The sequence below is a fragment of the Zosterops lateralis genome (assembly GCF_965231275.1).
Source record: "Zosterops lateralis genome assembly, chromosome: 8".
In the NCBI taxonomy this organism is placed as follows: domain Eukaryota; kingdom Metazoa; phylum Chordata; class Aves; order Passeriformes; family Zosteropidae; genus Zosterops; species Zosterops lateralis.
The window spans coordinates 31,825,428-31,839,863 of NC_139768.1; the positions used below are offsets into that span (position 1 = coordinate 31,825,428).

Consider the following 14,436-nt stretch of genomic DNA (forward strand, 5'->3'; position numbering starts at 1 on the left):
CTACAGGTATAAAATGGGTATTGAGACCTCCAAAAAATGGGGTGTTACCTGTGCCCATCCCACCTGCAGGCTGCCAGAAAAGCCAGGCTGGAGCTCTCCTCCTGCTGGGAAGAGCCTCTGCACCTCCATCCTCAGTGAAGAACCATCTCCACACAAACCCAGAGGCTGAAGTTTGCCCCATGTGTGAGGAAGAAACCAAAGGACAAGAAGAACTCAAAGGACAAGATAGAGCCAGAGGCCAGGAAGGAGCTGTAACTCCTGTGGCTGAGGCTGAACTGCTTTTTCAGAGTGCTAAAATCCCCCCTGTGGCAAAGGATGCAGCTGGAGGTGGTGGGGAAGACGGTAAACACATACCTGGGAGCTGGTGTTTGTCAAGGCCAGAAAGGGCTAATGGATTAAGAAAAAAAAATTATTTTACATTATATTGATACTATAATCGATTCAATGCTCAGAATTAAGTGGCGTTTTCAGAGGAGCAGCAAAAGGCTTTACAAGAACTGGGAGATGGGTAAATCCATAGGAAAATGAGGCACCTATTTTGAACAAGGACAAATATCCAGGTGCACGAAATCCCTGGGAAAGGGCTGACTCACCCACACCTCCACCTGCAGCTCCAGGTCGGCAGTGCCACCTCCAGTGCCCATCACCACCCCAGCTGAGCAGATTTATGCTCTCAAACCCCCAAACCACCCAGCCTTTCCCTGCCCAAGTGTGTTTATCCCCAAATCTTCCCCCTCTAGAGCCTCCGCTGCCTTCTCAGCCACCCCACATCCCCTCCAGCCCCAGAGAGCCACGCCAAGATATTTTTCCACAGCCGAGCCCAGCAGGCAGGAGAGGCTTCTCCCCACGTTCCCCTGAGGAATCCTTCCCCGGGGTTTCTGGGATGACGATCCCGGCGCGGGAACAGCGCAGCCTTTCAGGCGGCCCCCGGCTGCAGGGGCAGCTCCTGCAGGCTGCTGTGGTTACCCGCGGGCACCGCCGCCCTCTGCAGCCCTGAGTCAAACCTTCTGCAGAAAAACCTCTGCTCTGTGAGGCCCTCGGCGAGGGCGCAGGGTGGGGAGGCAGAGCTGAAAGCGTTTTTTCATTCCCAGGAAAGCTGTGAGCCCCCTCTGCAGCTCTGCCCTCCCTCTACTCCCTGGCAACTGAGGCGGCAGGTTTTGGGAGGTTTTTGTTAACCACTTCCCAGTATGAAGCTCAGTGTTGTCCCCTGGATTTTTTCAGGGTTTTACAGCAAGACGTGGCTCTGCCGCTGCCTTAAGCATCAATATATTTCCAGCCAGGTGGAAGATAAAGCTGAAATAATCCAAATGTTAAAGCTGCACTTTTCTCCCAGATCTCCTTTCCCTCCCAGGAGCCACGGCCAGGAGGGAGGTGGCATAAAATCCATCTTACACTGAATTTACATTAATGCTCTGACCAGACTCAGTCCAGCCCTGGTTCTCCCACATGGAGCCAAACCCTTTCTTTTCCTGCACTACCAACTACTTTGCCAAGCTCTTTTGAACTGAAAAATTAGGGAGAGTCTGGCAATGGAAAAAAAAAAAAAAAAAAAAAAAAAAAAAAAAAAAAAAAAAAAAAAAAACCACCCACAAGAGAAATAGCCTAGGTTTGGCAGTTCTTTTACCACCAGGCAGAGGTTTTTAGGGCTTGGTGATTGACGCTCCATAGAGAATCCTAAAGGTTGGAAAACCCCTCTGAGATCGAGTCCAACCATTCCCCAGCACTGCCAAGGCCACCTCTAACCCATGGCCCCAGCTGCCTCATCCACAGTTTTGGAGCACTGTGACTCCACCACTTCCCTGGGCAGCCCCTTCCAAGGCCTGAGCACCCTTCTGATGATGGAATTTTCCCTGATATCCCATCTAAACCCCCTCTGGAGCAACTTGAGGCCATTTCCTGATCCTGTCCCTGTTCCCTGGGAGCAGAGCCCAACTCTCTGGCTGTCCCCTCCTGTCAGGGACTTGTGCAGAGCAATAAAATCCCACACAGGGCTTGATCTTACTGGGGAGATGCCAAAGCTCCAAGTCCCAAACAAACCTGCGCCATTCCTCATTTCCAGCCTGATTTTCCCTCCAGTGCTCCTGAATGAGAAGCCCAGTTAAAAAGACAAATCTGTGTTTAACCTCCTGGACACTTTTATTGGTTGGAGACCAGTAAATTCTCATTTCTTTATCCAGCTTTATCCAGCCTGATAAACACAGTCACTACCCTGGACATGGCTGGGGATGTGTACGAGTGGAAACCAGATTTGGGAAGGCAAAAGTGAGTGAGCACCTCGAGGTTTTAAAGATCAGCCAGTAATGGGATGACATTTCCTTTCTCCAGGAACATTTGTGTGTAATGAAAGCAATGCCTGAGCACATCAGATCGGGCTGTAATTATCCCATTATCCTTGTGCCGGGTCTGGAGGTTAAACTGAGATAATGTCAGTGGAAAATGCTTCCCCCACACTGGGAAATCATTCCCTCCATACTTTCATTAGGGGAGTATCAGGCTCAAGCAGCTTTTGCTGGGAGCAGGAGCAGCCTGAAACAGCACCTCAGCTTTTCCCTCAAATCCTGCTCCTTAAATCTGCCCCTTAGGATGTGGACTGGGGAGAGAAGTGCTTGGGATGGGACCAGCAAAGAGAAAAGGGCAGAAGAAACGTCACCAGAACATCCTCATGTCATCAGCAAGAGACTCATGGCAATCCTGGTGTTCTCCAGCCCAAAAACCACCCCTGCTCCCAGGGCCAGGCACCTCAGAGTGAGAGCAAAAGAGAATAAAATAAAATAAAATAAAATAAAATAAAATAAAATAAAATAAAATAAAATAAAATAAAATAAAATGGAGGATTTTTGTATAATTAAATAGAAGTGTTAGCACAGCTTGGCCAAGGCAGCATGGGCTGGAAAGAAAAATCTCCAGCCCATCAACATCACACTAAAATTGCCCAAATTCCACTTCATTCCCATTAATTGAAGAGGACAGGAAGAATCAGATAATGGGGCAAGGTCACAGCTGCCTTAGGAAGGAAAATATTGGGCAAGCCCCTGGATAAAAAATTATCTTATGGGTCAGCACCTGAACAGATAAAATACAGAGCAGGACATGAATATGGACAGATGAAATACTGGAAAATAGAGCGGTTCAGGACTTTGCACACTGGTTTGTTTTGTTTTGTTTTGTTTTGTTTTAATTTCAACAAAAGGTGGGCCAGAGGGTCACTGAGTTTGCTCTTGATCTTTGCTGCGTTCTGGAATTAAAAAAAAAATAATTTTGGAGAGCCAGAGGAAAGCAAACACTCCACCAGGATTTTAGCAGGTAAATGAAATCCCACAGGTAATTGTGTCAGCCTGACATGAAACCCTGCTCATCCTCTGGGATGTGCGAGCCTCCATTTAATTGCTGGAAAAATCAAGGCGAGACAACAAATTGTCAATCCACGGCGCTCTATGGAAAACAGATCTCGTGGAATGAGCTTGGCCAGTTTTACTAAAGCACCTGCAAATTGGGCTGGGGAAAAAAGCATTTGCAGCCATGCAGTGCAATTAAAAGCTGCTGTGAAGTGGCTGAGGCACAAACTCGAGCTCGTTGGGAGTGTCTCCAGCTCCGGGGGCTTTACCCTGGCGCAGGGGGCGTTGGAAGTGAGGGGAAAACACTCGGGAGAAGCGTGGGAGGGACAGGGCAGGATGAGCAGCTGGGCCAGGAAGCTGGGACAGATTCAGGCTGGAAATGGGGAACCAATACTGAAGGCCATCAGGGCAATTCATCTTCCCTGCAGCTCACAGCCTCCATCACCGGCAGGGCTTTGAGCCAGGATGGGAAGAGGGTGATTTTATTGATGACAGAAAACAAAACCCCACAGAGGCCAAGGGCTCATCTGCAAACGGGGCTGGATGAGCAAAGCCGGCCCTGCTGACCTCCTGAGATTCCCACTCAGGAGCTGAAGCATTTCCCAACACTTCTCTGCCCCCCAGCATCTCCCAGCCCCGCCTGAAGGGCTCCGAAGTGGCCACAAATGTAATTTTAAATCTCCTTCCCCACGTCAGGGTTACACTCCGGATTTACAGCCCAACTTCCTGCAGGCTGGAAGAGGGATGCAGGGATTTCTCAGCTCCCTGCTCTCCCTCACCATGTGAACACCAGGAGCACCACACCCACGCAAGGAGCTGCTGCTTCCAGTTCCCAGGGAAGCAGGGTCAGGAAAGGAGGAAACCAGCTCCTGTGGACTCCTCCATGTGCTGCCTGGGCAGGAGCCATCGCAGAAACGCTGCCTGGGGAGATTCATGACATCATTCCACGGGAAGTTTCCCCCTCTGTTTTCCATTTGATTTCAAGATTTTAAAAGAGAGTTGATTTTTAGCTACTGAATTTTTGGCAACAAAACAAAGGGGAAGGAAAAGGAGGAAAAGAAAGAAAAAGAGAGAGAGAGAAAGAGAAAGAGTGAAAGATAAAGCTCCCCAAAATAGAAATCAACCAGCCCAACATAAAAGATGGGAAACAGCTGTACCTGCTTTTAATCTCAGAGTAGAAACTACAATTTAGGGGTCAACCCAGCCAAAAAAGGTGCAAGAGACAATGAGCAGCAGCAGGAACTGGATGTGTGTGACGCAACTGTCCCAAAATCAAATGGTCTCTACAACTAATTCTTTGGGATGGATCTGACTGCACAGACTCAGGAGACATTAATCAGACCCCCAAATTTCCCTAAAACCAGCCTTCAGTTGATCCATAACACCATTTCCACTTCCTTTTTTGCTTTTCTGTCTCCAAATGTATGGAATAATGGAGTAAAAATTTTAATATTCATTATACCCACACCAGCTCAACCTATATTTTTCCAGCATCTTCCCACAGAATAACGAGTTTCTGGGTGAAGTTGCCACAAGCATTCTTCTATCAAAAGATGAAACACTTTGAAATTCTTCTTTTTTAAGTGATTATTTTAATGTCATGGTGGGGAGGGATAAATTTCAATCCAGCTTCAAGTCTCTCTGTCCCAGCAGCGCTGAGAAATGTGGGGAAGATGATTTAAAATGTCAGGGTTTCTGCAGGAGAGACCAACTGCTCTGGTCTGTGCTTCCCAAAAGGCATTGCAGCGTTTTCCCTGGATGGGAGGTGTGATAATAAACCTGCAGATCAAAGTGAGGAACGTGCTCCTGCCAGGGAGAGTCCAACCCTGCATTATGGCATGAAAGGGAAGGCAGACACTTCACCCTTTACTTGACATGGATTTCACAAAGTAGCATGAAAATCAGCGGGAGGAGAGAAAAAATAAAAACACAACCACCACCTTTCACGCTGTTTTCAGTTTAGTATTTTATTTTTTTTTAACACTGAACAGTCCTTTTCTGAACTACAGGGGAAGAAAGAAATAAAGTAGCTGAGGAGGTGGCTGCTGTTTATTGATAAAATACACTCCCAGTGTCATTCCATGAAAACTTTCCCTCTAAGAGCTGATCTGGGGATTTTTCCCCTGCCTCCATGCAGGCTGAAATGGCATCAGAAATGCCTCCAAGGCTTTGTGAAAAGGGTAAATATCAAATGCAGAAAAAGCAGAACCCCTGACTGGTCTGGGTGGGCTGGCGGATGGGAAGCAAAACCACCTTGGAGGTACAGCCCTGGTGCTGCCAAGTTTTCCCAGATAAAGCAACTTCCCAGTGTTTTTCCCACCTTCCCAGAGAGCTCCTTCCCTGCTTTTCTCCATCCTGCCTTTCCAAACCTTCAGAACATTTCTGCATTTCTACAAGCACATTTATTTTCTCTTGAACATCAAAAAAATCCCCATGGGCTGGAGCAAGAGGGGACACTAGATGTATTTATTCCTTCCAGCTTCCTGATTTTTTTTTTTATAGATACATTTTTAGGAAGTGTAGCAACTCCCCAGGTATCTCTCCCTGCATCTTTCCCTGCTCCACAGTCACTTCTGAGATTCCTTACAAGCCACCTCTGGGATGCACTTTTAAGGGACCACTTCCTGCTATTCCCACCAATTCCAGGCCTTAAAAGCTGAATTTTGGCTTAACAATTGCAAGCACCAAAATTCTATGTTGAGGCACTCAGGGGATCTGAGTGTAGTTCTTTGGGGTCTCAAGGAATTATTCCCAGTTATCCTTCCCACTTCCACACACCACAGGAAAAATAATAATAATGCAGAGCACAGCTCCTCAGAAATTGAGGGATTAAAGACTTTTAAAAAGTTAAATATTGGCAATACAGTGTAGATACATAAATAGAAAGTGGAATTCTGAGATTCGAGATCTGATCCCTTACTACAAACAGCTCAATAGATTATTTTTTTTTTTAATTTTTATACTTATTGGTCATTTAAAATGCTGGTGGTGTTTTTTACCTGGAGGATTTTATAGCAACTCCCAAGAAAGAGTAAAATGCAAATGAAAACAATTCAAAATTCCCATCCTGCTGTGCTTGCTGCAATCAATCAATTAATCAATCAACTACAGCCTCCTTTAGTGCAGACTTTGTGCCACAAACCCCAAATACTAAAATATTTCCCCCGAACCTGTTTCCCACCTGCTCAGTTTCCTTCTGGGTATTTCATATTAAATAATTCTTTGTTTTCTCCCCCTGTAGCTGCTGTTTGAGTTTTCCATCACCCACTGGCCTGTCATTAATGTACTGCCATGAGGTGGATGTTCTCACCCCATTTTACACCTTAAAATGTCTCAAACCCAAGAAAATCTCTGCCAAATCTATTTACACTCCTTTGAGTCAAACAGAAGAGATTTGATCCCATTACTGGAGAGCTTTTCCCCCTCTCTTGCAGCAATTCCCACAACTCTAAGGCTCAGCCCCCAACGTGAATGAAATGCAAAAACTGAATTTTAAATTTAAATTTAAAACTATCTCAATCATTTATCCTTGTGGATCCCCAGGACATTCCTAGCTCCTGCCACCACCTGTGGGCCTGAGCTCAGCTTCCCTCCCTCCTTTTTCAGCATCTTCTTCCTCATTTGTGACTACAGGGTTTTATTACTAATGGAGCAAAAATGCTCTGAGAATACCCATGAGCAGAACACATTAAAAAATCTATTAAAAAAAAAAAAAAAGCAATCCTCATCTTTTCCACTCGGGAGGTCATGGCAGAGGGGAAAGCTCCTCAGGAAGTCCCTTGCCAAGCTCTGTCAGAGATTTTCCAGGACCTGCAGCAACTCCACAACCAAGTGGAAACCTTGGGAAGGCTTTTTCCTGAAGTTTCCCATTAGGAAAGAGGCACTCAGAGTTTTATTTCAGTCCTTTCTATCCCATTTTATTCTGATAAGACTTCACCACCCAGGTGGATTTTCCCTGGGGTGAAAATCACCTTTTCCATCATGAGGGACGATTCTGGGGAAAACGACAGAACAACTCTGACAAAAGTGTCACCAAAATTCTGATGAAAAGGATACAAAAATCCTGACAAAAATTATTTTTAAAAATCAGACAGAAATTGTGAAAGAGGCCAAATGAAGAGTGAGTGAGGCCAAGCACTTTTACACCACCACATCCACATGCCACGTTTAAAAAACACAGCAGCAAGAGGGCCACAGGACCCTTTTTCTCCTCCAGATCAAGAGATGTCCACAAGCTGCTGCAGAAAAACATAAAAGCAACACAATCCTGACTCCCAGCTTTTTGTATTTTTATGAATCCACTCACAGCAAAGATCCAGGAGGGAAAAGCAGTTTCTAGTGGCCTTGCCTGGGAGCACAGCTGAGGTTTAGAGCCCACATGTAACCAGGTTTTCAGGGATTGGGAAGCAGAGCCCCAGGCAGAGGGAAGGTGGGGGGGCATGGAGATCTGGCAGCTGCCCTAAAATCTCTAGGCTTGTGGTCTGGTGCCCCAAGGGAGGCTCTAAAAACCTTCCGACTTTAAAAATAGGCCGAAGGAAGAATTTGGGATGACGCCGCTGGGAGGGAGCCTGCGTCAGCCAGGGATGGGCACTGCCTCATTCCCTGCCCAGCCCAGCCTTCCCCGCTCCCTGCCTTGGGATGTGTGTGCCCTTCCTCAGGCCACACCTGAGAAACACACAGCAAAGCCAAAGATTCCAAGTTTTCATCCTAAAGCAGCCAGAAGAACAATCTTACCCTTCCTTTCTTTACCAGGACCAGGGATCACATCAAATAATCTATTTTTTTAAAAAAAATCACATATTTATATATAAACCAATGCCTTTTTTTTTAACATTTTCAGGTGTTTATATATGAATTGATACCTGTTTTGTACTATTTTTGGAGGAGGTGGAAGGGCAAGCTGAGTTTAGCTGCTCTCACTGTGCTGCCCTGGCAGTGACACCACTGTGCCCATGAGGAAGCACCAAAGGGACACGATGGAAAAGGTGGATTGGGTGACCAGGGCTGCTGGTGACAGACAGATAGATAGACAGACGCCAGGCTGTAGCCAGTGAAAAGGCACCATTTGATGCCCTTTGGGAGCCAAATTTCCCTCCATCCTGGCTCAATTTTCAGGTCTCCTGTAAACCAAAGGGAAGCGATGCCCAGGGAAAGGGGGAGCAGCGAGTTTAGCCCATTAAAAATTAAAAGACAGGAAATTATTTCCATTGATTAACCATAAACATTTGCTTCTCTCCCTTTCTAAAACCCTTCTGTGCTTATTTGTCTGACCTTGGGTTTCTCGAGGGGCTGATGTCACACTTCTCCCTGCAGTGACAGCCCCCTTGTTCCCCCCATCTTCACTCAATACCCTCCCTGCATCATGCCACAAGTTGCTCCATCCAAATGAGCAGAGAGGACCAAGCAAAGGGTCCATTTCCCACTTCCACCACCCTCTTTGGAATATGTCCCAGCTCCCACCCAAATTTAAGCAACCCTGTCAAACTTCCCTCTGTATTTCCCTCCCTTGGAGCAGCCACGCTCTCCCAACACAAGCAGCAATGAGAACAGTGTTAATTCCTCCTCTGCCAACATAATTCCAGCTAATAAAATCCTTCTGATCTTCAGTGGGGATCGCCCCGGGATGAAGCATCCAAGGAATTTGCTGTTGCAGCTCATCAGGAGTGGATGGGACTGGACTGAGAATGGGTAAACGAGGAAGAGAGGCGTTTTTAGAGCCATAATTAATGGCAAAACCACTGCTATCCTCCCTCTCAGAGCTCCGCAGAGCAATGCTGACCCTTACAGAGAGGAACAGCAGACTCAGATGCAGCACAATCTCCCTGTCCGAACTATTTTAGACAGAGCTGCTGAGTGGTGTCAAACATTGCACAAGCAGAGTCCCAAACTGTCCTCCTTTAGTTTAAAGGCTGAAGTGTCACACATGGCCACAGGTCACACACTGCTCTCCCACCAGTAAAAAAAAAAAAAAAAAAAAAAAAAAAAAAAAAAAAAAAAAAAAAAAAAAAAAAAAAAAAAAAAAGGTTGTTTTTTTTTTAAGCTCCTTTTCCAGGCGGCCCAGGCCCCAAGGGAGGGTGGTTCCAGGTAGTGGGGAAGCAGCTGGGTTGTTTTTCACGGGCAGGCTGAGTGCAGGATCGATATCGCTTTAGTGGCTGGCAGCTGATGAGATCATGGCTAAATTAACGCAGGCAGGCACCTTGGTTCCCAGAAAGGGGCTCAGGGAGGAAGGACACGGCTCCAGGGAGGGGGAAAAGATCCTTCTTGCCATGCTCAAGGGGTTGGAGGCCATCAACAGAGCAGCAGAGGGGTGGTAGAGATGTGAGACAAGTGTTACAGGGGGAGAAAAGTGATGGAGAACTGCAGGGCTGTGCAGAGTATCTCTGCTTTAGCCTGGGGCAGCCTCAGTCCAGCTTTCAAGGTGACTTTGCCTTGAGTTTTGGACTGGAGACCTCCTAGGCTACCCAATTTTTTACCCCAGGCATGGCTGGTCCTGGCCTGAGCAACACCCAAACCCCAGAGATGGACTGATCCTGCCACAGCCATCAGCAAACACCAGCTTATCCCAAGTTTTGCTGCATAAAGTCGAGAGGATCCACTCCAATCCTCCATCCCTGGTACCACCCAAAGCCTTGAATCCTGAGTTTAAACACCTTGGGTGAACACATGCCTATGGCAAAATATCCCCCGTCACCTCAGGGAAGATGGAAGCAAAAGAAACAAGGATTCATGCCTGATTTTATCTGGAAAACCACAGGCAGGAGGACCGGTCCAGGATTGGGAGGCTGAAACCACAATACACCCCAATACCTTGCCTTAAATGTTAGACCCCACTGCCATCTTGTGGCAAATACTTCCTGAAATAAAGTTAAAAAGGGGGAAAAATCCATTCAAAAGTTGCAGAAAAAGTTAGGGAGCCAAGAAGGATGGGTAAATTACCAGGAGCAGGGTGGGGAAACTCATCTGTCTTAAACGATGCTGAGGCTGAGCCTACAGCGCTGTGTCAGACTGAGACTGGCATGGAAAAACCCAGGGAAAAACCCAGTCCAAGCTGGATTTGGGGAGCTGAGGATATAACCACACACAAAACATGGAATTGCCTGCAGGGCCTGGGCTTCAGCAAAGATTCAGTCACTTTTCCAAAAACATTCCAGAGTTCCCAAAGTCATTTCATGCCACCCTGGTTTGAGGGAGGCTTCTCACCCCACATAAGCAGGATTTAGCTGGAATTAGACACTGCACCTCAGAATTAAGGCAGGCAGCCGCTGGAATTTCCAGGGAGGATGATATGGAGGTGGGATTAGGGCTCAGGTCGATGGCTCCCAGGGCACAGAGCACCTCGGGGTGCTGGGGAGGCAGTGATGAGCACCCCTGGGTGCAGGGACAGGCAGGGCTGACCCAGCTCGCAGTCCTGGCTCTGCCACACCTCAACATTTGCTTTTTGCATCATTGATCATCTGCAGTGCCTTTGCTTAGCAACTGGGCATCACTTTAGCAAAGTGCCTGGGTTGCTGCATCATCCACGGATGGCTCCCACCCTGCCAGGAAAAACAGGGACAAACTGGTTCTCCTTATTTGTGTTGCCATAAGGGGCTGGCAGGTGCTGGAGCAGACAGCCTCGAGGCCTTGTGTGATCCCAAACACTCACTGGCTGTGGGTAAAAGTGAATCAAAACTCACTGGCCATAAATAAATTAAGGACTCATTTACAAGAAGTGTGGCTCTGCTTTCAACTCAAATCTCTGCTGGCAGGAATGGATCAAGGAACAACAGGAAGGAATTATTTTGAAAACTGGCACAGAAAGTGGCTATTTTGGAAGAAAATCTAATTTACAGGTTGTATATAGATCCATGGATAGTTCTGTACACCTGGACAGCTACACAACAAGGCTTTCTGCCGTTAAAATTTATATTTCCCTGTTATCAGAAGGAACAACAGTTCCACACACTTCCAGACCAAAGATAACACATCCTTCACCACCTTTCTGTTTACACTTTGGATCTCTGAGAGCCTTCACAACTCTACCCTTGCTGCCTGTGATAGGGGTGCATTACAAGAGGCACAACACATTTAAACCAACTCCTGGGCTTCATCCTTGTTGGAGTTCCTGTCGTCCCATAATTTGCTGCTTTCCACTCCTTGACAGTTTTACACGTTGGTGTATGTGACACACAATAAATAAATCCAATTATATTGTCAATAGCTACATCTTTATCCTCAGAGATGAAAAAGCGTTTGGAGGTTGATCCCAGGTGAAAAGGTTTCTGTTGGCATTCAGCTGGAAACAGAAGGGCCTGAACATCCTCTTGGGGAGTTCATGGTCTGGGAGTTGTCTGTGGGTTTTGGAAAAGAGGTGCTGCCCATCCTCAGCCTCCCAGGGAGCTGAAGACGTGTGGGATGGAGGGCTGGGATGCTGCTGCTGTCACTGGAGCACAGGCAGGAGGCTGCTGGAGGTGCATGAACTCCCCCATAAATAAACCAGCCGAGTGCTGTCAGCAGTTCCAGAAGCCCTGGGGATACTGAGGGGAGCTGGCACCAGCCAGAGCCATTCCTGCCTCTGGCCAGCATCAGGAGCAGGGGAAGCTCGTCATGCTCTTGGCACGGACCTCTGCAGCACAGCCCTTTGCTCCCTGATCCCAGCACAGCACCCTGCAACCAGATCATTCCACTGCCCATGGAAAACACACCTTCACCTAGCCCATGGTGGGGAGGGATTTGTTGGGGGAAAATTGGGGGAAAAGGGAAGCTGTGGGTGCAGCGTGCTCAGCACACCCTAGAGCCGCCCGCCGCTCTCCCAGCAACGAGACGGGAGAAGAATTAAGCGGAATTAAAGGAAGAATTAAGAATGAAAACCCAAAAGCAGTCCCAGACTGGCTTGGTTACCATTGTCATGGCTACCACGAGCGAGGCTGAGGCACGGGGGGCTGCCAAGGGATGGAGTTCCAGCCTGGAACTGCCCGCAGGCCCCACCAGGAGTTTTCCCTGCCTGCTGGAACATCGTCTGTGGATGACGGGAATGATGTAGGATGGGACAAATGACCTTCACTGCATCACATGGACACAGCCTTTCCTGCAGCTGGCCTGCCAACCCAAACTGGGAACAGCACGGGAAAGCCTCAGGCCAGGACTAAACCTCACTAGAGCCACAAGCAGGTTTAACAACTCCCAAATAAGTGATGACACAGGGTGGGGACACTGGGTCCCTGCCCTCACCACAGGTGCCAGGTCACTGTCACCTTCCCTTTGGTAGAAGAGGCTCAGGATGATCGCTGCCTCCAAAAATCCAACAGCAAAAGGAAAAACTGGATGTAATTTCTCCTCCATCCACAACACATGGATGCAAAGGGATGTGCTGCCCCAGGGAAGGACAAACAGACACGCTCAGCTCGGACCCACACACCTCCCTGGGCACAGCACTCTGTTTTATTAAATCACCACCGGCAGGGAAAAGAATGATAACAAATAAAAAACCCAAAGCCAAGTGCTCCTGGTTTGAGCACTGGTCTCATTAACAAGGGGCAGGGGACAGGTGAGGAGGGAAGGGCTGGAGTTGGTCTGGGCACACTCAGGGAGTGGAGCTGTGGATTCACACACAGATCCCGTCGGGAATGGGATTTCTGCTGAAATAAATCACTTCCCACAGAGGACACAAGAGCGTGCCTTGCTCAAGAAGCACCAGCCACAGCTCCTGCCCAAAGCAGGGTCACACACAACTTCTCCCTCACACTCAACACCCTCCCAACTTCTCCATCACATCAGCCTCCCCAGCAGCCAGCACAGCACCACACTCCCCAGCTTTCCCACATGCATGGAAGAATGACAACCCCTGAGACCCCGGGCAGACCCCGTGCTCCCCCCAAAAAAACCTCTCTGCGGGTGCCTGAGAGCGGCACAAAGAAACAGAATCACGGAATCATTACTGTGGAAAAAGTCCTCCAAGATCAGCTAGTCCCACCGGGATAACAGGAGGCAAAGCACGGCTGGAGCAGCGTGGGCTCGTTTTGGGGGAGAATGGGGTGGGGAAAAGGGGGGCCGGGGGTAGCACCTGCCCCGGGAACGGGGCTGCCGGGGGTGCTGGCGGCTCTCGAGCAGCCACCCAACAACTTCCCGGCCCCGCCGCAAACTTTTCCCAGCGCCGGGGAGGCACCGCCGCCCCCCCGCGCCCCGGCCGAGCATCCCCCGGGAGCCGCGGCGGGGAAGGGAAGAGCGAAGCCAGGGAGGGAAGGAGGGAGGGCCGGGCCGTCCGATCCCCCGCGGGGCTCCTTCCCGGCGGCTCGGAGCCGCTCACAGCCCGGGCACGGTCCGTGATCCCCGCCGGGGGGACGCGGTGTCCCCGCCACCCAGCTCGGGACCGGGGTTCGCGGGAGGGGGATAAAGGGCTTCCATCCCTACCTCTCGGCCTTGGTGAACTTGCGGAAAGCCTGGCGGAGGTCGTGGAAGGAGCGGTAGGTCTGCGGCTCGGCCGAGATGCCCTGGGCGCGGGTGGTGCGGGGCCCGATGTGCGGGCTGGGGGCCGGCAGCACGGACTGGCATTTGTGCAGCCGCCGCCGCAGCTCCTGGATCTCCTCGTCCTTCTCCCCCAGGCGCCGCTCCAGCTCCTTGATCCGCTCCTCCTTCAGCAGCAGCAGCTTGGTGAAGTCCCCTTCCAGCTCGGTCATTTTGGGGGCGCCGGGCCGGTCCCGCTCTCGTGGAGCGGCTCCCGGGCAGGGGCGGCGGAGCGGCTGCGCCCGCCCGGCTCAGGGCAGCGGCCCCGGCATCGCCCCGCGCCCGCCCCGCCGGCCCCGGCACCGGCAAAAACCGCCCCGAAAGCAGCGCCCGACAAGGGAAAAGACGGCGGGGAAAAAAGGACAAGAAAAGGGGAAAGAGCTCTTGTGCCACTCCGCGGGGCTGGGATCCTGGAAATAGCAACAATTACCATGTGATCGCAGGGTGACGCAGCTCCTTGTAACTGGAGCCGAAGACTTGGGATTCAAACAAGAACACTTCATAAATATTAAATTGCCTCCTGCTAATGAGCCACGTGGATCCGCCCCCCGGCCCGCCCGGCCCGGCCCCCGGCAGCTCAACATCCCGGCCCGGCCCCCTCGGGAGCTCAGCATCCCAT

General features: G+C 49.6%; 1 protein-coding gene across 1 annotated transcript in view; it reads right to left on the reverse strand.

The window, feature by feature from the left end:
- Positions 1-14,005, reverse strand: part of PRKG1 (protein kinase cGMP-dependent 1) — a gene marked incomplete at its 5' end in the record, with an annotated part of 363,931 nt that extends 349,926 nt beyond the window's left edge. The window contains one exon of the mRNA XM_083866088.1: positions 13,725-14,005. Within this exon, the coding sequence (XP_083722214.1) occupies positions 13,725-13,990 (266 nt within the window). The remainder of the gene's footprint in view (positions 1-13,724) is intronic.
- Positions 14,006-14,436: the final 431 nt, after the last annotated feature.